Source organism: Panicum virgatum, chromosome 7K, assembly GCF_016808335.1.
Source record: "Panicum virgatum strain AP13 chromosome 7K, P.virgatum_v5, whole genome shotgun sequence".
Lineage (NCBI taxonomy): Eukaryota > Viridiplantae > Streptophyta > Magnoliopsida > Poales > Poaceae > Panicum > Panicum virgatum.
The window spans coordinates 28392937-28418974 of NC_053142.1; the positions used below are offsets into that span (position 1 = coordinate 28392937).

The following is a 26038-nucleotide window of genomic DNA, read 5'->3' on the forward strand; positions in this document are numbered from 1 at the left end:
GGGGAGCTTTGTCTATTATGTGAGTTTCATTTTCATGATCTTGTTTGCCTTCCACATCTAAAAGATCGTGATCTTTGAAACTCTCCCTTGTGCCTTTGATGTCTTTCTTTTTGGTGTTTGATTCCAAGGGGGTGGGGATTTTAGCAACCAAAGAAAGTATACCTTAAGGGGGTGCCGCTCTTAAGGGGAAGCATGCAAGAAAACAAGAACCTCAAGTGCATATTGCAAGTTCATATCACAATCTTGAGGGTGATTGCAAGAATTTCGTCCAAAAAAGGGAGAAAAGTGGCATTGAATGAAGTGGAGTGTCATATCTATTGTGACCACATAAAGGGGATTTGTATTTCAAATGGTAAGGCAAGGTATGATCATCTCTATTTTTTCAATTGGTATCTTTGCATATTTCAATTAGCATATGTTCTTGCTCTTGTGTTGCATCCAAGCAAGTAGTTGTTTTAATTTTCATTTTATTATATGTTGCTTTGGTTGTCTTGTACTCCTGTCATCAATCACCAAATTGGGGGGGATGTAAGGAATGTGTCCTTTAAGATATTATTTGTGATTTTGGTGATTGAATAACCACATAATCATGGGGACTATTGTTGACAGTCCTTAAGTGTCGTTTTCGACCGTCAACTCTTGCAGTTTTTTACCGAAAATAATCACCAAACATAGATATAGGGCTTACAATTAACCATTTCCAGGAGTTTTGGTGAATTGTCATCTGTAGGAACCCACATCTGTAAAAGAGGGAAAACACAAGTGAACACGAGGAAAAATGCACAAAAAATCCACACTGAAACGTGTCACTTACAAGGAGGGCCCACATGTCAGAGCAAACAGGGGAACCAAGGCAAATGCACCACATGATCTTGACATGGGCCCACAGATCAGACTCCCCGAGGAAGATAAGGATGAGAGGCGACCAGGTGGGGCCGGCCTCCCGTCCAGGTGCACTTCGACGTGGCGTGCCCCCTACTCCTCCTGATCACCTTCCATATATGCTTTTGGCGGGAACTGACCCTGAAGACTATAAAAGGGGACTCCCTCCACCTCTCACACACCCACCATTTAATATGTGAAGGAGAGGAGTAGAGAGGCTCCACCTCTTTGTATCATTAGCCTAGGAAGTGTGGAGGAAGGAGTTCGGAGAAGAGCCGGACTTGTCGGCGTCTCTTCAGCTTTGTACCTCTACGGATATGGTACATTTGGAGTACATATCCGGGTTCTTCTATTCGGTGAGTTCTAGTAAAGTTATTCTTCTGTTCTCATTCGTTCGCGGGTTCATCGTCTGTTCTCGTAGCGGATACTCTAAAAGAGGGCCCCTGATAAAGACGGGATAACCCTGCGCAACTCTAGAGTAGTAGTCGAAGACATAGGCGTGGTGTCTAGGCCTTAGATTACCTTTGTTTGTCTCGTACTCAGTTGGTATTGTGGGGGTAGACGGCAGGTGGTGACAGTCCTGTCCGTCCGCTACAGAGACAGTCTGCGTGGTTAGTGCACTCCCCCCCCCCCCCGCCTGGGTACGACATAGAGCGATACTGGAGGTCCCTGGCAGACCAGGGTCAGACCGGTGCCTGAAGTGAGCAAGTGAAAACATTAGTATATCTTCCCTTGAACCCATCCTTAGATTAGAACCACACTACCCTAAGGTCTCTCTATCTCTTATCTTCTTCGGGGTAATCTAGTTAGAAGACAGTTACACACTCGTTCCTCATGGAAAATACGATACCCTGAATACTCCCGGGTGAAGTGCTACAACAGTATTTCCGTGCGCTTGCAGATTTCTCTGTAAGAGTTAAGAAATACCAACAACTACTATTTTGTCAAGATATACCTTTATAGATGTTTATAGGTTTCAAGGATGCAATGGAAGCCACTGAAATAATCAAGTAAGAATCTCACTAACACATTTGACCAATTCATTCGGTAAGGCACAAACTAAGCACCGAATCAGTCGGAAGGTTCTGGATTGATCGATTCATTCGGTCAAGTCCACCAAGGGTACCACCAAATCAGTCGGTAGCTCTAGGAAGCTCAAGAATGTCTCTGGAATGACCAACTCATTCGGTCATGCCCATGGAGACAACCACCAAATTAGTCGGTAGTCCTGGAAGGAAGAAGACGGCTCTGGAATGACCGATTCATTCAGTCATGTCCATTAGAGCACCACCGAATCAATCGATGAGGCTCATGGGACCGGGAGTTAGCCATCCGATGGCTACCTTGCACAGTAGGGCCGATTCATGTGGTTGGTGCATCAGGAAGGGTCCGAATAAGTCGGTCCAGGCAGATTTTCTGCCCATTGGTGCAACAGATAGTTTCTTTCATTGGGGTTATTAATATCTCTCCACATGGCCATTTCAAAGGTGTTAGAGCTTAGGGAAGTTATAGACTTGTGTTCCACACATATTCAAGTGCTATCCGCCAAAGTGCACAAGAGAAGATTAAGGAAATTAGCAAAAGTCTTAGGACTTGATTAGTGCTAGTTTAGGCCTCTTAGCGCCTTGCTTTAGGTGTTAGCCTAAGTTACACGAATTTTGCACAACTCATTGCTATCAGTGCTTGTGCACAAGTGTTGTAAATCCAGGGCTTGTAAGCCTTGTGAGACCATCCAACCGAGTTTGTGGAGTAGTCGCCGGTGCTTGTGAGAGGGAAGAGAGGATATGAGCCTTTTGCCAATGCTCTATAATGGGGACGTGGGTTCCCGATCTTCCGTCAGGTTCTAGATAACTCTCGTTGTAGGCGGAGCGAGACACACCGATCCGGCTTCAGATCCTAAGACCCGAATCCAGCAATCTTAGTACCACAACTCCTCTGGTTATCAACCGTGTCACAACCTAGTTGACCTCGCCAAGAAGGCTAATCCCTGCAAGCACAACGAAGAACACAAGCAAGAACTCGAAAGAACGCAGCTCAATTGAAGTGACTCTGCAGATGAAAGATTAATCTCAAAGTTGGGGTCTCACAAACCGACACGGCGGCGAAACTGTTCTCAACAGAATAATCTAAGCAAAACCCAAGTCTCACGATGGCAGCGGCGGCTACTAATAAGGGTTTAGGTCGCGCAAGACCTCCCGGACGCGCCCCTATTGGGCTCCAACACGATACACGGGCCATCGGCCCAAAAACAGTGACGCAGCACCGGAACAGATTCTGGACGCCAACTTCCACAGACTATTCCCGTCGACTCCGGATGAATTTGAGCCTGAAACCAGAGCCATTGGAAGAGTCTTGAAATTATCTTTCCATCCATATCAAGTGCGCCCAAATCCGACTCCGTATACAACCTGGGTGTCCGTTTTAGTGCGGCCTGTTCCTGGAGTCCGAAACTGAAACGAAGTCGAATCGGTTTGGGCCTCCGTCTTGATCCGGACGTCCTTGCTGGTCCTCCACGCCTCCAAGGCCTTTTCCACACCCTTGCTGGTCCTCTCCTTTGTTCTTAAGTACAATTAAGTCATTAGGTAGCAATCTATTCTCAGATTCACAATAAACATTACTTAGGAACGAACTCACCTGTAAGTTCAATTGTCGAGCACGTGCGCGAGTAATAGGACCTTTGTATATCATCTTGAGGAGTGTCGTTTGTATCCGTAGGAGTGATGTCCTCATCATCCTCCCCCTCTTGAATTGGAGTCGTCCTCGACTCAAGCTCATCTTCTTCTCCCAAATATGGCTTCAAATCTGAAATGTTAAAGGTGGGACAAACCCCAAACTCTGGGGGCAACTCAAGTTTATATGCGTTATCATTAATCTTTTCCAAAATTTTATATGGTCCAGCAGCACGTGGCATCAATTTAGACTTTCTCAAATCTGGAAATTTTTCTTTTCTCAAATGCAACCAAACTAAATCACCCGGTTCAAGTTTAACTTCCTTTCTACCTTGACTACCAGCAATTCTATATTTCTCAGTCATCTTTTCAATGTTCTCTTTGGTTGAAGCATGCAATTTTAAAATAAAATCAGCACGCTCTTTAGAATCACTATGTACACGCTCAGTAGTAGGTAGAGGCAAAAGATCAATGGGAGCACGAGGGTTAAAACCATACACTACCTGAAAAGGACTTACCTTGGTGGTGGAGTGTTCCGCCCGATTATATGCAAACTCCACATGCGGCAAACACTCTTCCCACATCTTCAAATTTTGCTTCAATATTGCTCGCAGCATCGTAGACAATGTTCTATTCACCACCTCTGTTTGTCCATCAGTTTGGGGATGACATGTTGTAGAAAACAGCAACTTTGTCCCCAATTTGTTCCATAGCGTGCGCCAAAAATGACTCAAGAATTTTGCATCACGATCTGAAACAATAGTAGAAGGCATACCATACAAGCGAACAATCTCTTTGAAAAAGAGGTTAGCAATATGAATGGCATCATCTGTTTTATGACAAGATATAAAATGTGCCATCTTGGAAAAACGATCGACCACAACAAAAACGCTATCACTCCCCCTCTTCGTCCGAGGCAATCCCAAAACAAAGTCCATAGAAATATCCGCCCACGGAACCGAAGGAATAGGAAGAGGCATATACAAACCATGTGGGTTCAAGCGCGACTTAGCTTTTTGACATGTATTACAGCGAGCCACGAACCGCTCAACGTCTCTCCTCATCCTTGACCAAAAGAAGTGTGTGGCCAGAACATCCTCTGTCTTCTTCGCACCAAAATGTCCCATCAAACCTCCACCATGCGCTTCCTGCATCAACAAAAGACGAACGGAACCAACTGGGATGCATATGCGGTTAGCTCTAAACACAAATCCATCATTTATCACAAACTTGTTCCATGTACGTCCCTCTTTACTATTCAGCAACACCTCTTTAAAATCAGGGTCTAGCGCATATTGTTCTTTGATCGATTCAAGCCCAAAAATCCGACAATCAAGTTGGGACAGCATAGTATAACGTCTAGACAAAACATCGGCAATCACATTATCCTTCCCTTTCTTGTGTTTGATAATATAAGGAAAAGATTCAATAAATTCAACCCACTTAGCATGTCTACGATTCAGATTATTTTGAGAACGAAGATACTTAAGCGATTCATGATCGGAGTGAATAACAAATTCCTTAGGCCATAAATAATGATGCCACGTCTCTAAAGAACGTACAAGTGCATACAATTCTTTATCATACGTAGAGTAATTCAAAACAGGGCCATGCAATTTCTCGCTAAAGTAAGCAATGGGTTTACCTTCTTGCATCAAGACACCTCCAATGCCAACTCCACTAGCATCGCATTCAAGCTCAAAGGTCTTACCGAAATTTGGAAGTTGCAGCAAAGGAGCATGTGTAAGCTTGTCCTTCAAAGTGCAAAAGGACTCCTCATGTGCCTTTCCCCAACAGAACACCACACCCTTCTTTGTCAACTCATGCAGCGGCGCAGCAATGGTGCTGAAATCTTTGACAAAGCGGCGATAAAATCCTGCAAGACCAAGAAAACTCCTCACCTGTGTGACGGTCTGGGGAACCGGCCAGCTCTTTATGGCTTCAATTTTAGTCTCATCCACCTCAATTCCCTGTGGAGTAACAACATAGCCAAGAAAAGAGACTCGATCCGTGCAAAAGGTGCACTTGTCAAGGTTACCAAATAAACGTGCATCACGTAAAGCATTAAAAACAGCACGTAAGTGATCCATATGTTCATCCAAAGACTTACTGTAAATCAAGATATCATCAAAGTAAACCTCCACAAATCGTCCAATAAAAGCTCTAAAAACTTCATTCATTAATCGCATGAAAGTACTTGGTGCATTAGTCAAACCAAAAGGCATTACTAACCACTCATACAAGCCGAATTTAGTCTTAAAAGTTGTTTTCCATTCATCTCCAAGTTTCATTCTAATTTGGTGGTAACCACTACGCAAGTCAATCTTTGTAAAAATTATAGCGCCACACAACTCATCAAGCATATCATCAAGTCTAGGAATAGGATGGCGATATCGAATGGTAATGTTATTTATGGCTCTACAATCAACACACATACGCCAAGTACCATCTTTCTTAGGAACCAAAAGCACAGGAACGGCACAAGGACTAAGGCTTTTACGTACATAACCGCGGTCCAAAAGCTCTTGGACTTGGCGCTGAATTTCCTTAGTCTCGTCGGGGTTGGTTCGATAAGCAGCTCGGTTAGGCAAAGTCGCTCCCGGAATCAAGTCGATCTGATGCTCAATTCCCCTCATAGGTGGCAGTCCGGGAGGTATCTCAGCTGGAAAAATGTCCTCAAACTCCTGCAAAAGGTTAGCGACAACAGGAGGTATCGAGCTAACATCATTATCATCATCATCAGAGATTTCAGCAAGGTCGCATTTTCTAGCAAGTAAAACTCCACCCTTCAATTTAATCCCATCAGTCTTGGAAATAGGTGCAGACTTATCATTTTTAGGTGGGTAAACAGAATTAGCAACTTGCTGATTTTCAGATTTAATTTCATGCAAAGTAGCAGCTCATTCTTTTTCAGCTTGTACAATTTCAGCAGGGGTCATAGGAAGTAAAGTAATTTTCTTTCCCTTATGCATGAAGGTGTAAGTATTACTTCTACCATGGTGTAAAGCATCATTATCAAATTCCCAAGGTCGACCCAACCTGAGTCGGAAGTTCGCGCAGGAGATGGTTTTGGCGTTGTGGTAGCTTCCGAAGCTGCTGGTCGCTTGTTGTTCGCAGGTGGGGGCGATCGAAAAGAGGCAGGCTTGGTCAGCCCCGAAGACGGCGCCGAGCGTGGGGTGTAGGTGGCCTTGCTCCTGCTCTGCAAATCACGTCCCTGCAACTCCTTCTCTGCAAGCATGGCAAACTGAAACAACTAGTTGACAGTGTGAAATTCTTTGTAATCAACAATGTCCTGAATGTCACGCCTCAAGCCCGAGTAAAATCTACATATAGCATTCTCAGTTCCCTCAACTATGGCACAACGCATCAAACCCTTTTGAAGCTCACCATAATAATCCTGCACGGTTTTATCTCCCTGTTCTAAGCACATCAATTTCTTACGCAAATCTCTATGGTACGATGGGGGAACAAATCTATCACGCATAGCAGACTTAAGATCATTCCAAGTAGTAGGTGCAGCATCCTCAGCAATTAGACCGGTCCACCAAACGATAGCAAAATCTTTAAACTCACTAGTGGCTTGTCTAACTCTATGTTGCTCAGGTACAAGGTGTGCACTAAATTTCTACTCTACTGTCATCTCCCAATCAAGGTACCCCTCAGCATCATAATATCCCGAAAAGGAAGGTATGGTAAACTTAACCTTAGCATAAGGGTCATCGGGTACACGATTCTGGTTACCTTGCTGGTGATTGTGGTTGTGGTTGTGAGTACCACCCATACCTTGTGTGTTGCGGCGAAGACGACGGCGTAGCCGTGCTTCCCGTGTGGCCGCTTCATCTATATTACCTTGGTCATCATACACCATGTCCTCATCTTGATTGTTCTGTTGACGAGCCTCCAACACATCGATCCTGTCGGTAACCGTGGATATGATTTCACCAAGCTTGAGGCCTATGATCACCTCGGTGACTGCCTTGGTGATGACCTCGTGCATCTCTCTCTTGGCATCATCCAGCTGTTCTTGGCTAACACACTCGTTGAAGTCCTTGGGAGTATGACCCCCACTTCCATCATCACCTGCCATGGTAGACACAAAAACAGGAACAAACAGTGAAGGTTATCCCTAATAATCTGACTACTCAGGTGGTGGTGCCTCTCAAGGTCACTACTAAAGAGAGCGTCTTACCAAGCCCTTACAAGGTTCTTACCAACACGAGCAGTGGACGGTACAACCGGTGGCCGGTTCGTGATACCTGTGAGGAAGTGGTACCAAGATTGCAAGATCCTCTGGGTGTAATGATCTGAAGATAGTATGTGTAGCTATGGGAGGCTCAAAAGTATAAGTATGTGGAACACAATTCAAAATCAGATAGTAATGCTGAATAATGGTCCAAAAGCACACTTGTCCTAGTTGTTGGCCTATACGTGTCCTAGAACAGTAATGGTAACAAGCAGGATCAAGATCAAGTATGGATACGATAAACAGCACTGAATCGGGCTCAACGGAGCTCGTCGTGAGGTGGAGGCACTAGTAGAAATCAACTTTTCTTTTTTTTTATTTTTTTTTGATAATTTTTTCTCAATCTGCCTCACTAGAATAGGCTTCTCACAAAATTTCAGCTCGAACGGCTATAAGATGTGGCCTATGGAAATTCTGCAAAAACTTTAAAAAGCGTGCAGAAACTTCCGAGCTCCGACAGACAATTTTCTGATGCGAATTTTGCAATTCTGAAATCACCCAACCCGGCAATGCCGGGGGACAGACGGATGCGAAATTTTTTTCTCTTGTCCGAAAAGTTAAATTTCACCTGATTCCGAATCCGTATGCGAGAGTTATGGCCGTTTGAAGTTCGGGGGTCCGATTAGGGTTTCTGTGGAGAGCAAAACCCAAATCGGGTGGTAAGCGATGGTGGATCTGATGGCAGCGGGGATGGAAAAACACTACTGGACCAAAACACGAACTAACCAGCAACAAGACGATGAACTAGGACACAAAACACAACACGACGGACTCTGAAAAAGAATTATGCAAAAGGCTAAACACGGCTATGGGACGGGAAAACTAAACCCTAATTTTTTTTGGCTTTTTCGTGGACTATGGGACGAAAGACAACAAAAAAAACACTCAAACTAAAGATAGATGTAAAACCTGACAGTAAACCTGAGTCTCTGATTACCAAATAATGGGGACGTGGGTTCCCAATCTTCCGTCAGGTTCTGGATAACTCTCGTTGTAGGCGGAGCGAGAGACACCGATCCGGCTTCAGATCCTAAGACCCGAATCCAGCAATCTTAGCACCACAACTCCTCTGGTTATCAACCGTGTCACAACCCAATTGACCTCGCCAAGAAGGCTAATCCCTGCAAGCGTAACGAAGAACACAAGCAAGAACTCGAAAGAACGCAGCTCAATTGAAGTGACTCTGCAGATGAAAGATTAATCTCAAAGTTGGGGTCTCACAAACCGACACGGCGGCGAAACTGTTCTCAACAGAATAATCTAAGCAAAACCCAAGTCTCACGATGGCAGCGGTGGCTAATAATAAGGGTTTAGGTCGCGCAAGACCTCCCGGACGCGCTCCTATTGGGCTCCAACACGATACACGGGCCATCGGCCCAAAAATAGTGACGCAGCACCGGAACAGATTCTGGACGCCAACTTCCACAGACGATTCCTGTCGACTCCGGATGAATTTGAGTCTGAAACCAGAGCCATTGGAAGCGTCTTGAAATTATCTTTCCATCCATATCAAGTGCGCCCAAATCCGACTCTGTATGCAACCTGGGCGTCCGTTTTAGTGCGGCCTGTTCCTGGAGTCCGAAACTGAAACGAAGTCGAATCGGTTTGGGCCTCCATCTTGATCCGGACGTCCTTGCTGGTCCTCCACGCCTCCAAGGCCTTTTCCACACCCTTGCTGGTCCTCTCCTTTGTTCCTAAGTACAATTAAGTCATTAGGTAGCAATCTATTCTCAGATTCACAATAAACATTACTTAGGAACGAACTCACCTGTAAGATCAATTGTCGAGCACGTGCGCGAGTAATAGGACCTTGTATATCATCTTGAGGAGTGTCGTTTGTATCCGTAGGAGTGATGTCCTCATCACTCTACCTAGTGAAGACGGTGGGGAGTATCTTGGAAAGGTAAGGCAGAGACCCACTTGCGCATGGGGAAGGCCCATCGGCTATCCACAGAGTTACTCGACCGGGTGCTTAGCCCTTGCGCGGGCATTCCCTCGCGAGGGGCTCTAACGAGGATTAGTGGAAAGCAAGAGCTTTCCAATACCTCGGTAAAAAGTCTTCGTGCCATAAGTTTGCATTTTCTATCTCATTTACACTCTATATTACTTTTTGCACTTACTTTCTACGTTTACCTTTCCTAGAATTGGCATGTACAGTTTGTAGGATTGGAACCTAGGGTGCAAATTTTGTATGATAGATATAGCAACACATAGAAAAACCTTGTGCACATCTAGATATTTTTTGGAATAGGTTTTTATATATGCTTAGAGCCTTAGTTTTTAGAACACCTAACTCATCCTCCCTCACCTCTTAGAGTGTCATGGTCCTTTCAGTCTAGATATAATTGTATCAATATAAACACTGAAGATATTCAAAAGTTAGCTGTGTCCATAAGATATAGATTGTATGAGTACCTAGTGATGTCTTTTGGACTAACCAATGCTCATGTAGTATCTCGTGAACTCATTGTTCATTCTCGAGTTGGACACATTTGTTATGATATTTATCAATGATATATTGGTTTATTTTAAGAATATGATAGAGATCATGTTGAAAATCTAAAGATTGTTTTAGAGCGACTACGAGAACACCAACCATATGCCAAACTAAGCAAGTGTGAGTTTTGGTTGAAAGAGGTGTCATTTCTTGAAGATGTCCTATTTGAAAATGGTGTTGCAGTTGATCCATAAAAGGTTAAAAATGTAAAGAATTGGAAACCTCCTACTTCAGTGCATGAAGTTTGAAGCTTCCTTCGATTGGCTAAGTATTATCATTCCTTTATAACCAACTTCCCCAAATTGCAAAGCCAATCATAGAGTTACTGAAGAAAGAAAATAAAGTTTATATGGAGTGAATAGTGTGAAGAAACATTAAAGACTCTAAAAATTTTAATTAACCACAACACCAATTCTAGCTCAACTAGATATTGAGAAGACTTTTGGCGTGTACTATGATTCAAAGATTAGGTTGTGCGTTCATGCAAAAGGGCGGAGTCACTGCTTATACCTCTAACAATTGAAGTGTCATGAAGAACGTACACATGATTTGGAATTAGCAATCTTAATGCATGCCTTGAAGATACGGTGACATTACTTATTGGGGAACCTATACCATTTCTATAGAGATCACAAAACTCTGAAACACATCTTCACACAATTAGATTTAAACATTAGGCAATGCATATGGATGGAATTGATTAAGCTCTAATGATCATTGTTATGGATTGGGCATCATTTGGGCAAAAGGAACTAATGTGATAATGAGGTTAGAATCTATAGCTGAAGTTGAACAAACTTCATCAAAATGGAGAATTCAAGAATTTGAAAGTGGAATTGTAAAAAAAAACATGTGTAAATTAGTGGTTAAAATCAAGATGTAGTCAAATAAAAAAAGAAAAATTCAAATCCTATTTCAAAAGATTTTAATTTGAAAAAAATTCATGAAGAACATAAAATTAGACAATTAGCTAAGTTTGAGGGCTTTGAATTTGAAATTAAGTTAAGCTATGAAAATTTGGCCAAAGTGAAAGTGCTAGTAGGAACTAAGTACTACACCGTGGAAGAATATTTAAACAAAGATCTAAAGTATTTGTGTTGGATTATAACAATCAACATGCTGCTTCTGCAATGTTAAAAGCCAAACTTTAGCTCAAATTTAAGTAAGATTTCACATAGGAAGTTTGAACAACAAATGCTTCTAAGTGAAGGAGGATATGTGGAGTGCATAAGGGTGCTACATGAAATACAAGAAGGAGTCTACATGGCATTAAAATTTGATTTCAAAGTTTGAAGAATGAAAGGAGCCTGAAAACTCTATTTTTTTTTGAGTCCAATAAAATGGGCCAATATTTTAGAAGATGTTAAGAAAAATTTGTTGACCTTTTGAAGAAGGATTGAATACAAGAATTATAGAGGGATGTTCCCTCTTTAACTTTGGCTCAGAGTGATCTAAATATTTACATTTGGAATTTGAAGAAAATTTGGTTCAAAGTCTCCGATTTAGATAAGTTTGAGTGGGAAAGAGTAGAGCATTGTGTGACCAGCGTTGCCGCCACACCATTAACTTCGGCAGGAGTTTTTTAAAATGCCATGCGCTGGCGAGCCATGATGCTAGAGCCAAGAAGCTAAGAAGAGCTGGAAGCCATCGGTGCAACATGTTTTCAAATAAATTCTAGACTCGTCCGTCCTTCTTCCCCCTCTCCCGTCATTTCTCCCCTTTCCCAAGCACCATAGGAATACCACTTCAACATCGTTGTTCTCCTCAATCCACAGTTGAGCTGTGCAAGGTTGAGTTCGAGGGAGCTCTATTGACTCTATTACAGACCAACTGCAACTGTCAATTTGATTAGAAAATTATGAGAGTTAGCATTTTTTGCACCCATATTTATATAAATAATGCCAAAACCACATGTATCTTAGAAACTATTGCTATGCCGAGAAATGAACAGAAATGCAGGTAAAATGCACCCCAGAAGCCAAGGCAAACGGCGTCGACCAATCAAAACGCATTGTTCGGCCTCACATAGATCAAAGGGCCGACTAGAACATGCAATTGACACAGGATAGCGCCAATTCATCGACCTTTCACTAGGGAGCCCACCTACCATTGACTCACGGAAGATTGAAGTCAGTTGATTGTCATGCTAGGTTGGCCAAACCAGTGGTTCGGCCTAACTGGCTTTGGCACAACCGACCTTCTCCTTCCATGTGTCACTCCCTCAGCTCCTCCCAAGGTTGGTTCTAGGTGATTTGAGCTTAATTGAGCGCCAACAGCTGCTGTGACAAGGCTATACATATGGGGGGCTCAAATGAAGACAAACCTCAAGTTGCTCATTCTCAAGTTTCTCTCTTGCATAGTCCACATGCTAGTGGAGTTTAGGATGAAGTAGCTCATCTTGGGGTTCCTGAGCTTGCTTAGGAGTATTTTGTATGTGTTTAGCTCTTTGTATGTGTTTAGCTCTTACTTTCCTTTGCAATTCTCGAATATTATTTATAGAGCTATTTTCTAGATTTATATATTCGCATGACTTTTACTCTATAGTGTTAGACATATACTTCATGATTAGTTCATGTTCATACTATATACCTTGTATGATTAGATGAGTAAATATAGTGCCATGGCACTAGTTCATGTATTTGAATGTTTGCTCTAGTATAATGTCTGCCCATCCGAAGGTTGGGGACTCCACACAGGATACTAGAGTATCACTTATTAATTTAGGCATGGTGTGTGGATTAATTAACTATTATTGGATGTTTCCCTTTCCCACGGCTTGTAGAGGTAGCCGCAGGTGTTGGCAGTCCTGTCCAGTCTTCCATTATCCTCCATGTTCGGTTAGGGGTGGTAGAAAATCTATACAGTAGCTGAGTTGGCTGGTGGCTCCTCTGCCAGCCATATGCGGTTCTCCCATTAGTGCCTGGGAGCCTAGACCTGGGGATAATCATGTGTATGCATGTACTTGTATAATACAAACTACATATTTAATTAGAAGTACATAAGTCTCGAGAAGCTTTCTTCTTCCTTCTTCTCTGGCTAGGGCTTTTCATGAGTTTGAGCTTGAATTAACTTGTGTGTCATACTACCTTTATCCATTATCTTACCTTGTTTATACAATTGCATATCCAATGAAGAATTATTCATAAACTTACCTATTCATTATCTATTGCCTTCTTTGTGCAGATAAAATATGACACCCTAGAATACTCCTGGGTGGAATGCTACAACAATATTCCGTGCGCTTACAGATTTATTTGTGTTGTTAGAAATACAACAAGCTCCTACTTCTTGAGTTTCTCTATTTTAGTTTGCATAGATGGGATCAATAGCTCATAGGGGTGCTTTAGAAATCATTCATTGACCAGAAATGTGGTTAGATCCACTACGATGCACATGTCGCCGCGACGCTGCTCTGCACCATGGTTGCCACCACGGAGCATGTAGCTACGACCTCCTATGGCTACGATTGATAGTAGCAACGTGCTCTGTGATTTTGGGTGAAGCTATTGAAAGGACCTTGATGTCGTCTAGAGGGGTGAATAGGCCTTTATGCAAATTACAACACTAATTGCAACTGTCGGCACACCAATTGGTCAGACGATCTAACGCAGAAAGCACATAAAAATCAGAGTAACTTCCCTTAGAGTTCTAACACAAACCAAACTTGGTGGAGTACCTCTGCAGAAGATTTCAAGTGTTTCTAGCTAGTTAGTCACTACACACAAAACAAGCACAGACAAGTAGATTAATGCAGAAATAACAAGTAAGTGCTAGAGAATAAAGTATTGAGAGAAACCACAATTGACATGAGGATTTGTTTCCCGAAGTTTGAATTCGCCGGTGTGAACCGTTCATCTCCGTCGAGGAACTTGTTGGAATTGTGTCTATTTCAACTTGGTCCCTTGAGCTCAGTTTATTTCATCTCCTCATTTCACGGGGGTAAGATCTCAACCTTCACAAACTTGCTGTTGCTCACCACAAACTCGAGAGCTAGCCATCAAACCTAGCCATCTAGGAGACTTCTCCTCCAAGAGTAACAAAAGTTCCACGAGTTGCCTTGAAGTCAACCACAAGTGCTCAAGCTATGGAATGCTCTCTAGTTCTCACACACACTCAATCTCTCAACCCAACTCAAAGCTTTGCTACAAAATTAGCTCAACTCACAAAGAGAGGTTTGGAAAGCTTGCTGGTAGGTGTGGTAATGGGCCATGACCATAGTGGCCTCTTCAGATCACAATCCAAGTTGGATCTTATATTTTTTTTAGCTTAAAATTGTATAAGATTAGAGTCCTGTCCTTTTAGAGACTGGCCCTTAGATAATCTAAGTCAAATTTTAAGGCCCTTTACCACCCCTACTTGCTGGTCAGGGAAATGGCTTTGAAAAGCTCAGAATGAACCAGCAACCCATGAAAGAGGGAGCCAAGAGCTATATATATCGAACTTCCAAAAACTAACCATTGCTCTGCTGGACCTAGACCGGCCAGACTAGTTAGACCGGTTTCTAAACTAAAGTAGCTGTTAGTGCTCAAATCGGTTAGACCAGTCCCTCAGACCGGTCCAAGCCAAAGGGGAACCAAATCCAAATAGAGAGCTCCACCCGGTACACCAAGGCGAAACCTGGTCGACCAAGTTGATCATAGTTAGTAACCAAGGGTTTCTCTCAAGGATTCTCACTTAGCTTAGCCTATGAGCACTTTTGGGTATTGTCAATGAACCCAAGTTGCATCTCTCTTGATAGTACGACATATCTATACTCAAGTTTAAGAGATATAACAAATCAACCACTTGAACTTGTATAACTCCATGGCCTACGATGTGTAAATACTGTCGATGAAAGTGCATCTAGGCCCCTAATGGGTTTTGGTGAATTGAATGACAACATGATTAAAGGACTAATGTTTTATTTGAGATGTCATGAGCAGGGATTTAATTGTATATCATTATGTGTATTGTCTCATGTATCAAGGAATCAAATAAAATAGAGCTTATTATTGAAAATCAAGCATTTTGTGATGAGAAATGAGAAATAAGTATTCATGCAATGACATTATACTATTCATGGCTTGACATATTTGAAGAATATGTGAGATATAAAATAGTTGAAAGTATTATTGCAAGGCTTCATGGAGTTAAACAAAAAGATAAGACATACACTTATATGCTACATACTGGTCTTATATTTTAAAGCATGCAATGCTTGGAAGATAGTTATCAAATCATGGTTACAAAGCAAGACAAGCACATCATGAAGGAAAGATAGAAATGAGTGCTCATGTATTACTTGGTGGTTTCTAAATATGGCTTGTCAAAATGAAGTATGCTTTGTCTCAAAGGATCAAAAGTTCTTTATTACAATGCAAGACAAAGAAATGAAGATACAAGAATGAATTATGGAATTCACTGTTGATGTGCAAAGTTTAGCTCAACATGGCAAGGGTAAGTGATGAAGAAACCAACCGAGATGACTAGTGCGAGGGACTAAGCAAGCTTTGGTGAAGCGATGGCTTACCATGTGTGCAAGTGCTAAGGTGAAGTGCTAGTATCCGTGGGGTGTTCGAAGTATCATATTCAAGCCTTGTTGGGAGAAGCAATGCAATGCATCAAATATTTTTTGGAGTGACTTGAGTATTCAAGGACAGTTTTGCAAGATGATTTGGAACTCTAAGTCACTAGCTCAAGTATGGATTTGCTCAAAAGGATGTTATGCAATGTTGGAATCCCAAAGTTGAAGAAAATCAAAGTATGACAAAGCTGAAGCAATTCAAGGCTCAAGTGGTTGAAATGTGGTTCATATTTAATCTTGAGTGTAGGTACGCCGTACTATCAAGAGGGATGCAACATTGATTGATTAACACGGTCAAAAGTGCTCATAGGTCACCCCAAGTGAGAATCTTGAGAGAAAACCCCTGTGAACTAACTTTGTGCTACTTGAATGATCAAATATTGACTTGATGGACCAAGTGGAGCACTTAAGCCTGGGATTGGGCTTCTCTGGCCCAGACCGGTCTGACCGGTTTGGGGGACCGGTCTGGGTATAACGGCTAGTAGTTTGAACAGACCGGTCTGACCAGTCTGCACTGACAGTTACAACGACTAGTTTTTAGAAATGGGGTATTTATACCCCTCAGCCCCCTCTTGCGTGGGCTACTGGTTCTCTAACTTCTCTTGAGCTTCTTTAAGCAATTTCTTGACCAGCTAGCTCTCCCCAACACTCTTTGTGAGTTAAGCCCTCTAGATTGCATATGTTTGGATTGGGTTGAAAGATTGAGCAAGTGTGAGATTGGTGAGCATTGTGAGAGCTGCATTTTGAGCAGCAAGTGAGCAACCATAGCTTGAGCACTCAAGATTTGTCAAAGCATTCAAAGTTCGCATTTGTTACTCTTGGAGATTTGCCTCCTAGACGGCTAGGCGTCGCCGGCTAGCTCCCAACGTTGTGGTGAGCAGCGACAAATCTGTGCGGGCGTGATCTTGCCCCCTTGGTGGAAAGGATCAAGATAGTGGAATCGGGGAAGTGGTTGAAAGAGACCCAACTCAAGGGATCGAGTTCAAAGAGACTCACACCCAACGAGTTCCTCAACGGAGACGTAGAATTCACGGTGGTAAATCTGAACTTTGGGAAACAAATCCCTGTGTCTCCTTTGTGGTTTTCCTCACTACTTTGAGTTCTAGCATTTGTTTTATAATTCCACATTGATCTACTTTGGTGTGTTGTTTCTGTGTGTGCAGGGACTTGCAATACATTCATAATCACCTGCAGGAACACTACATCAAGATGTATTAGTGCTAGAGCTCGAGGAGGGGAGAAACTCTGATACTTGTGCAGGTTCTGCGTAGGACCGGTCTGACCAGTCACTCCAACCGGTCTGACCAGTCAGTGTGCTGACAGTTTGTTTTAAGTGTTGTAATTTGCAGAATTTGTTGAAACGCCTATTCGCCCCCCCTTTAGGCGACATCCAAGGTCCTTTCAGACGAGACCCGAGGTTCTATGCCTAGACCCAAGCCTATGTGGGGGAGAGATAAGGGGGAGGGTTAGGTTGTGGGTGCGTGAGAAATTCGGCGGATTTCAGCGATACAATCAGTTTAAGGTTTTATATTTTTTTAATTTGTTATAAATCATAGAATTATCCAAAAGTTGTGAGGCCAATTTTTTTAGGATTCGTGTGATTTTCCTTTATGCATGAAACATATAAAAGTTCTAGTATAATGATAAAAGATGGGTATTTATATATTTCTCTTTTTCTTAATTAATTCAAATAAATATTTGTACTATTTCTTATGTAATAATACAATTTAGTAATTCATTTCTAATAAATTAATATCTATTCATAATAATAATGAACAGGAAAATTGGATTTTCTATTGTATAATTATTCAATTAATTCCTAATAATTGACTAAAAATTATTTATGGCAAGAATAAATTAAGGAAAAATGTGTTATGCTTTCTAGAAGGGTAGACAAGGGTTGGATTGCAACTTTATCATGAAGGAAAGTTGTAAATTCAAATTTTCTAAAGCTTTTTGCATCTACCAACCCTGCATATGTGTCATGATCGGAACCGGAGTTGGGAAAATATACAACTGCCATCAAGATTAGTATCAAGATCACCAAATGCTCCTTTTCTAAAAAATTTATCCCTTTCCTAAGATGTAGTTGTTTATTTCCTTTAACCAAAACATTTTCCTTAATTACTTGAAGTCTCCATCCTCTTCTTGTTGCCTTTCTTTTTTTGTGACTTTTCTTGTTGCCATTCTGATACCGACAAAAATAAGGGATATAAAGGGGGGTTAAAAAAACTAGAAACTGCAAGCTCTTGAGGCAAAAGACAAGTGTACGACTGGATATGAGCTATATATGCATTGGCACTCATATGAATCGTGACATAGAAGCACTGTGTAGTGAGAAAAGAGGCACAAGTGACCAAACCAACAGTAGCCAAAGGCTATGGCTGCAGCGGCTGCATCTGGGTACAGACATACCAATGTGCTACCTCCTTTCCTTGGCTGCATGATGCATGCCTGACAGCTAGTTCACTGGTTGGATATGTGTCTATGAGTCATGCTCATGCCTACCTTGGTCTGGCACTAGGAAGAAACTGAAGCTTTGAGGGCACTTCAACAAGCCCCTCAAGGAAAAGGAAGTGCAAAGACACTTTGCTAAGAAGATGGGCACACAAACATGGCAGGCAACAATACCTCAAGCCCTGAAAAATATTATTTCACTTGGACTTGTAGTTCTGTGGTGCATGATGGATGAATATGTATCCACTAGCTACGGTGCAAATACAAGCTTATGTTATCACCACATCCTGCAAACATAGTATTACCTAATCAAAATTTAGAGGCCAGGGGGGAGTCCAGTTGTAGAATCTTTGTTTGGTAGGGAAATTCCAGGTCATCTTTGTTGTCTAGTTTTGGTGGGTTCAACAACTGGAGGTTTGATCTGACAGACGGTCAAAAACGTCCCAATACAACTCATTGTGCACATATTTCATTGTCACCAGATATCCAAAGGATATAAGAACGTTACATACAGATATAAACACATTTATTATTTCACTAAATAAATACAATGCATTTATTGCTATTGATTTCTTTTCACTTTCGGCGCACCAAAAAGAGGCAGAAAAAAATCCAATCAGTGTGCTGCCCCCTAAGTACTGCCCCCTAAGTTCCAAGAGATGGAGTGAAAGCCAAGGTAAGAGGAGAGAGAAAAAAAAGATATGCTCAAACTATTTCCATCTGGATCTTGCAGACCTAGGCAGCGCCCACCTGCTATATAAGGCGAACCCCTCCTCCTCCCCATCGGCATCACAGACACACAGTCACCATAGATCTAGACATTGCCTGCTCACTAAGGAGTAGCAGAGGCGCGCGTGGGACCTGCACAGCAGGGGAAGGGTGCCATGGTCATGGTGAGTGAGGCCAGTGATGCTAGTGCCCTCACATATTGTTCATCAGCGTTAGGAAAGGTAGTATCATGGTTTTGTGTATTGCTTTGTAGGGGGCGAGGAAGACGGAGGCGGTGAAGCCCAAGAAGACAGTAGCGGTGAAGCCAAGGGTCGTGGTAGCGGAGGAGCCCAAGGACCGAGAGGAAAAGAAGGAGAAGGTGCTACCACACCCACCACCGGAAGAGGTAGAGATGAGAGTCTACATGCACTGCAAGGGATGTGCCAAGAAGGTCAAGAAGATCCTTAAACGCTTCGATGGTAATATTTCCATAGCCAACATGATGACCTAATCTCTCCTTCTCGCCTCTCTTTGGTAGATCTAGACCTGATCATCTCTTGGTTTAGTTCGAGTTGGGATCGGGCCAAAAAATACTAGCTAGTTTTTCCTTCAGCCCAAACCCAACCCAACCACCATGCAAGAATTTTCTGTTGAGTCTGGTTGGACAAAACACAATTAATTGTGGGCACTTTTGTGCTAGGTTGGGTTTTTTGAGGGTTTGGGTCAAAAAAATTATCCTATCTCCAAGACCCGATCATTTATCGGGTCGGGTCGAGTTCATTTCGACTTAAAAATTTAGTATTTTTTCCTTCAACGTGTACCCGATGGTTGAATTTGTTGGCCCAAGCCCGACCCGACATGTGGTCGGGTCCGGCCGGGTTTGGGTCGGTCGGGTTTTTGGCCCATTCTCGGCCCTTTTTTGTGTTGGGTCAAAACTTTCGACCTGAGCCCAGCCCATGCATTAATCGGGCCGGATTGGGTTTTTTTCGAGCGAGTCAGTTCCGGTTTATCAGGTCGGGTAACCCGTGATCAAGTATACGGTGCCTGTCCCAGTATTTATTATCGAGCTCAATTTCATCCCAAGCCCGCCCAACACATGAGTCAGGTTAGTTATTTTCGGGCGGATCGGGTCAGATTTGTCGGGTTCGGCAACCGTGATTAGGTCTAGCCAGATCATTGAGTCTCTTAGTGCAGGCAAGATTTCTTCTTCAATCTTTCTTTGTAGTGTGATCATCTTTTTTCAATTTCTCAAGATTTTATCATTTTCTTTTGATTGTGAAAGATGGTGGACATTGTAGAAGGTTATTCTAGAAGAATTATTGTGATTTAGTGTAGGATTAAAGTGGTGTTACATGGATTATGCTTTATTTAGTCAGATTCATCACTTAATCAGTTACTCATATTTTTAAAGTTATTTAATTTTGACATAGTTTATAGAACAATGCACCAACATTTAAAAAATCAAATTAGTTTATTGAATCCACCATGAAATATGTTTTCATAATAAATTTAATTGATACATGAAATCTAGTTGATTAATGGCGGAGAGAATAACTAACCAGATAGTGACTTTTTTCTGTAGAAAAGGTCGGTACATTCCAAGAGAATGACAACCTCCGGCATATTTTCTCTTATGCTTTCAAAAGTGAAGTTGATTCTTCAACCACCTTTAAATCTTCGAATGTTCCACACATGATGCATATTTTCCATGTACCTATAGTTGATATCCAAGGAAACCTAGGATTCTTTAGCTCAAGATTCAATATTGATGGCACCTGAACTAAAATTTTTGTGTCGTACTGCAGGAGTTGAGGATGTGTTTGCTGACTGCATATCACGCAAGGTGGTGGTAAAGGGTAAGAAGGCAGCTGCCGAGCCGATGAAGGTGATGGAGTATGTCCACAAAAAGACTGGCCACATGGTGGAGCTCATATCGCCGATACCACCTCCTCCGGAAGAGAAGAAAGAAGAGGAGAAGAAGGAGGAGCCCGAGCCACCCAAGCCGGAGGAGGAGGTGAATTGAGATAAATCTCATACGACCGTCTTGCAAAATTACTCCTGCATTGCCCCTTGCAACTCTACATTTTAGTGTTTTTCATACTAATTTTCTTGCATAAGAGGCTGATGTCAGAATGTTTACTTATCAATTTGTTTGGTTCATTTTTAAGCCGCCGGTGATCACTGTTGTGCTCAAGATGCGCATCCACTGCAATGCATGTGCTCAGTGGATCATGAGGAGGATCGTCACGATGAAAGGTGCTTACTAGTTGACTACAATCAGATTTCCTATCCTATTATGACTATCCACATCATTTTCATGTCCTGTCTATTCAATAAGCTTCACAGAAATATGATTAGCTTTGTTATGTGCGCATGGCCAATTAAGTCTAATCATTCATGGTATATATAATGATTTGCAGCAGAGCTCTTTAAGTGACTAAAACAAATTTTCTCTGCAACAAGTATAGCTCCCTTCACCCACCTATATCTGACTAAACCTCAACAAATTTATTTAACTTGCCGAAAGATTTACTGATTAATATTAGTACTTGCTCTAATATAATTTGCAGAAAAATAATTTCAGTTTTATCATGGTTATGCATGCAGGGGTGCAATCAGCTGAGCTAGACCTGGAGGCATCGCAGGTGACAGTGAAGGGCGTTTTAGAGGAGGCCAAGCTGGCCCAGTGCGTGTACAGGCGCACCGGTAAGCATGTGGCCATCATCAAGCCCGAGCCAGTCGCTCTGCTGGAGAGCGCTGGTGGCGACGACACCATGGCCAACCAGGAGAATGTGGTGGTGGAAGGCGGTGAGGGCAGTGGCATCAACAACAATGGTGGAGGAGAGGGTTATTACATGGAGAACAACACCGCGTCCTTCGCCGCGGGCAATATGTACACCTACTACCCGCAGCAGTTTGCATACCCTGGGGGGTACTACAACAACTACTCACAGCCGCAGTACTACCCGCCGCCGCCGCCGCCGCCGGGTTACTTCTATCAGCAGGCAGCAGCCTATCCACCGCCGTCGTATGGCCATGGGATGTACGCGCCGCACCACCACCAGATGATGGCGCCACAGATGTTCAGCGATGAGAACCCAAACGCATGCTCCATCATGTAGAAGAGTGATGGGGGTTTGGAGACAATAAGAAGCCGGCCGGCCCGGGACCGGAAAGAAGGGAGCAGCATAATTTGAAGGTTATCTTTGAAAAAAAAAGACCCTTGAACAGAGCAAAATGCAAATGGCAACTAGAACTAAAGTGCCAGCCTGTTTGAGGGGTTTAGATTTCAATTTCTGTTCTTCTTTTTTTGTAAGTTATAAACTCCCGTTTTCATCTTTCTGGATAAATTAAGTTTGGATTTGTAAGTTTAGCATCCTGGATGCTAACGCTATGTCGAGTTTGGCCTTGAACTGCCTCGACTTTAGACTTCTATAATAATATATTGCATGTTACAACCATTTGCCTTGGTGCCCTCTTTCTAGGTTTTCTCGGTTTTCCCCTTTTTTTTTACCCCTTTCTTTGGGACAAAATATTAATAGCACCAGCAACTTCACCTTGGAATCTGAACTTTTATTAGGGTGAAAAAAATAGAGAATTCATCATGGGCTTGGGCATATGGGGCCGTCAGCTGTGAATGTGATGGCTCCATTGCGCATGGCCCAAAATCTGAGGCGGATTGCAGCTTCAATTTTGGGTGCTCCCCGCTTTTTACACAGTGCAGAGCAGTACGTCCTACTGGTACCCAAGTGGCAGCTCCAGTCTTGGCGTTTGCTCTGAATGTGAGGATTCTTTCACATCATCATGGCAACATCAACTCTCAAGAGCTTTGGCCGGCTTCAGGTTGCCTGTGTACAAATGATGGATGGATGGATTCACCAGCGGCTTGCTTGCATGGCCTGTGATCCTGTTTGTGCTGCCACTGAGCTGGGCTACTATATGTGGCATCTTTGGATGCTCCCAGCTGGTGTGGTAGTATTTGTTCGTATGGAGATGTTTGGAAGAGGGCTGCTCCATTAAAGATAGCTCAACTCCATAAAAATATAACCAAACAGGTTAGGCAACTCCACTCCACCCCATGAAAAACTAGCTCTCCTCCAGGTTTTTTCGGAAGCTCCTCTAGAGGTGCTCCACAAAATAGTGGAACTGGTAGAGTTGGGTAGTGTCGGTACCCCAGGACTGGGGTACCCCCTCTTGCTGTGTCTAGGCAAGAGTCTTGTAGTTATCCTTAACTACGCCCTGACGGCCGAGCAGCCGGACCCCTGTGGTCCGGAGTCCTACTCTCCCAGCAAACGGTCCCGGACCCGTTCCCCGCTTGGGGAGGGTCCGGTGACGCCACATGTCCCGGAGGAGGTAGCCCTCAACCAAAACGGTTGGAGGCCCCGGACCACCCAAGGAGTTCCGGACCCCCGCCGGGTCCCGGACCCCATATACTATCCGGACCCCTCAGCAGGGAGGAGCCGACACCCCGCCTGGGGCTGGTCCGGAGCCGCCACGTGTCTGTGGGTGCGGGCACACGTGCGCGGGACCGCGTGGCTTCCCTTGGAAGACTCGCCTACCTACCGCATTCAATACGGTAGGCGGAAGAACGCTCTGCCACAACAGAGCCCGAGGCGGCTTTTGCCAGGTTGCACTGTTGGTCGCGTGTTACCAAGGCGCGCAGTGCAGTCGCTGGCGCCGCCCACGCCGCGTATGTCAGTCTACTATGCCAGTTTGACACGACGGCTCGGTTTCGCCCATTATGACGCCTGCACGGTAGCCTCGACAGACTACGCCGCAAGCTACATTGCCCCAACGGGCGCCTCGCCGATGGGACAAACAAAGATCCCCCTCGGTCAAAGAGTCAACAGAGCAATGAATGGTATCCGAGAAGAGATTCTCAATCGTTGTAGCTCCATTGATGCCTTCTGCGCAGTATATTATACATCCACGTTAGACCCACATGTCGGGGTCTGAACGCCTGTGTATGCGTCCTCTTGGTCTATAAAAGGGAGACGCTCGCTAGAGGAAAGGAATTCAAGCCCGGCTGGGCAGAGGATAGACTCATTCATACTAAGAACACCACACAGTGGATGTAGGGTATTACGCTCCGGCGGCCCGAACCACTCTAAATCCGTGTGTTCTTGCGTTCTTGCCCCCCTAAGCTAGATCGGCCTAATTGCTAGGCACTTCCCCGAGTACTCCCCCTCGGGGAATAGACGAGTGCGTTCCGCCACCTGGCTGTGGGTACCCCAAAAGCCCACGACAGGTAGAATTACCCACCATGCCACTTGTTACACATCTTTCTCATACACCTTCACACAAAAATTAGAAAAAGTCAACGGTGGCTCCGAGCCGCCCGCCTCCGGGGCTCACCGTCGTGCGGGTGCTCCCGCCGCCCCTCACCGGGGATCGCCGCCACCAGCCGTAGCCTCCTCCCCTGCTGCTCCCGGCCGCCTCCTCCCCTGCGGGTGGGTGTGGCGGGTGGGGGCGCGGCAGGCGAGGCGGACGGCACGGCGACGAGCAGCAAGCCGTGCGTGAGGGGAGCGCTCCGGACCTCCGGCCATGGTGGGCACTAGGCAGACAGGTAGCTTGAGGACGCGGGCCCAACTGATGGAATCACCCCTAACGCTTGTCCAGTATCCACTCATTTATTTCTTCCGTCCTTGAAAAACTCGTACTCATGCCACATCATGAAAACGCTCACGTGGCAAGTTTCCTCTCTCTTCCTTGAGCAAGACTCGTAGTCGCTCGCTCGCCGGGAGGGGCGGGTGGGGCGGTGTGGTGGTCGGGGCTGACGGAGGGGAAAGAGTGGAGGTGGAAGAAGATAAGCGGGACCCGCATAGAAGTGAGGTGTGGAATGATGAACTTCGGTGGGCCTCTAGATTGCAGTTGGGCTGGTGGGGTGAAAAGAATCGGGCTGGCTTTTTAGAGTTGTGGAGTGAAGCAACAGAATATCCAAACAGAATGGACTCCAAGTGGAGTGAAGTGGAGTTGGTAGAGTAGAGTTGGTGAAGTGCAATGGCTATTTTGAGAGTGAAGTGCTTCCAAACAGACCCTTTATATGTGGTAGCCCTTTTTATGTGATTAGCAGTGCTCCCTGCTTTTAAAAAAATATATATATAGAACCTTTTTATTTTTCATGGAGCAAGCCATGTTAATGATGGTGAATTGCTGAGGTAAGAAACAATGGCGCGTGCAATTGCATAGGGCTGGTACGAGATAGAGACGGCGGAACATCAACCGAATGCGACGGGGTCCGCGTCTCAGGCAATTCTTTTGCAGAAGATCCCAGCCAAGAGAAAAGCTTTGTGGGGGTATTGACTGGTGGGTGGTGATTGGGATACCAATACCATGGGCCTGCAGCCGTTAGCTGCAGCGTGCACATCGTCTGATGCACAAATGCTTGCTTCTCACATAACCAAGACCAAGCTAGTTGCTGCTCACTTGATCAAAATATAATATTAGCAACCAACTTGCATGATTTGTTCTCTGACACACAAGCTCTGGCTAATCCCCACCACCCCCACAAATCCACCACTAATCTATGCAGCACAAACACATGCAGACCACTGCCTTGTGCTGCAGCTAGCTGCTCATCAGCTTTTGGGATCTTGTTTTTCAAACAAAAAGAAGTTTTGGGATCCTAAGTAGAGTAGAGTGATCTAGCTCACCACCCAATCCTCAGACGCTGCAACTCCCCAAGGGCCAGGGCGTGCCCCTAGCCATGTGCTGCTGAGTGCGAGACCACGTCCTCGGTTTTGTACTGGCCTGGGAACTGAATGTGTCACATGGTGAAGCAAACAAACTTGGGGCACAACACAAGCGGATGGGAACAAGGGGATGGAAGTTTTGGAAGGATTTGAAAAATTTTAGCCTTGTTTGCATATGGAATTGCAGCTCTTTCTTTTTCTTTACTTGGATGAACAATCATTACTAAGGATGTGCAAAATATTTGATATATGGTGATGGGCCCCCCTGAAGCAAAGGGCCGGGCCGGGCCGGGCCGGGATGCTCCATGGACCACGTAGCAAGCCAGT

At 44.0% G+C, this 26038-nt stretch overlaps 1 protein-coding gene across 1 annotated transcript; it reads left to right on the forward strand.

Annotated features, from left to right (window-relative positions):
* The first annotated feature begins 19195 nt into the window (after positions 1–19195).
* On the forward strand, positions 19196–22483 carry LOC120640075 (heavy metal-associated isoprenylated plant protein 7-like). The gene is made up of 5 exons (XM_039915967.1): positions 19196–19204; positions 19294–19498; positions 20825–21033; positions 21188–21275; positions 21627–22483. Exons 1-5 carry the CDS (start codon positions 19196–19198, stop codon positions 22139–22141), a joined length of 1026 nt encoding a protein of 341 aa, XP_039771901.1. The 3' UTR covers positions 22142–22483.
* Positions 22484–26038: the final 3555 nt, after the last annotated feature.

Coding starts and splice junctions, on each gene's coding strand:
- LOC120640075 (XM_039915967.1), top strand. Junction 19,499..20,824: donor GATCCTTAAACGCTTCGATG/GTAATATTTCCA, acceptor GTCGTACTGCAG/GAGTTGAGGATGTGTTTGCT. Junction 21,276..21,626: donor GAGGATCGTCACGATGAAAG/GTGCTTACTAGT, acceptor TTATGCATGCAG/GGGTGCAATCAGCTGAGCTA.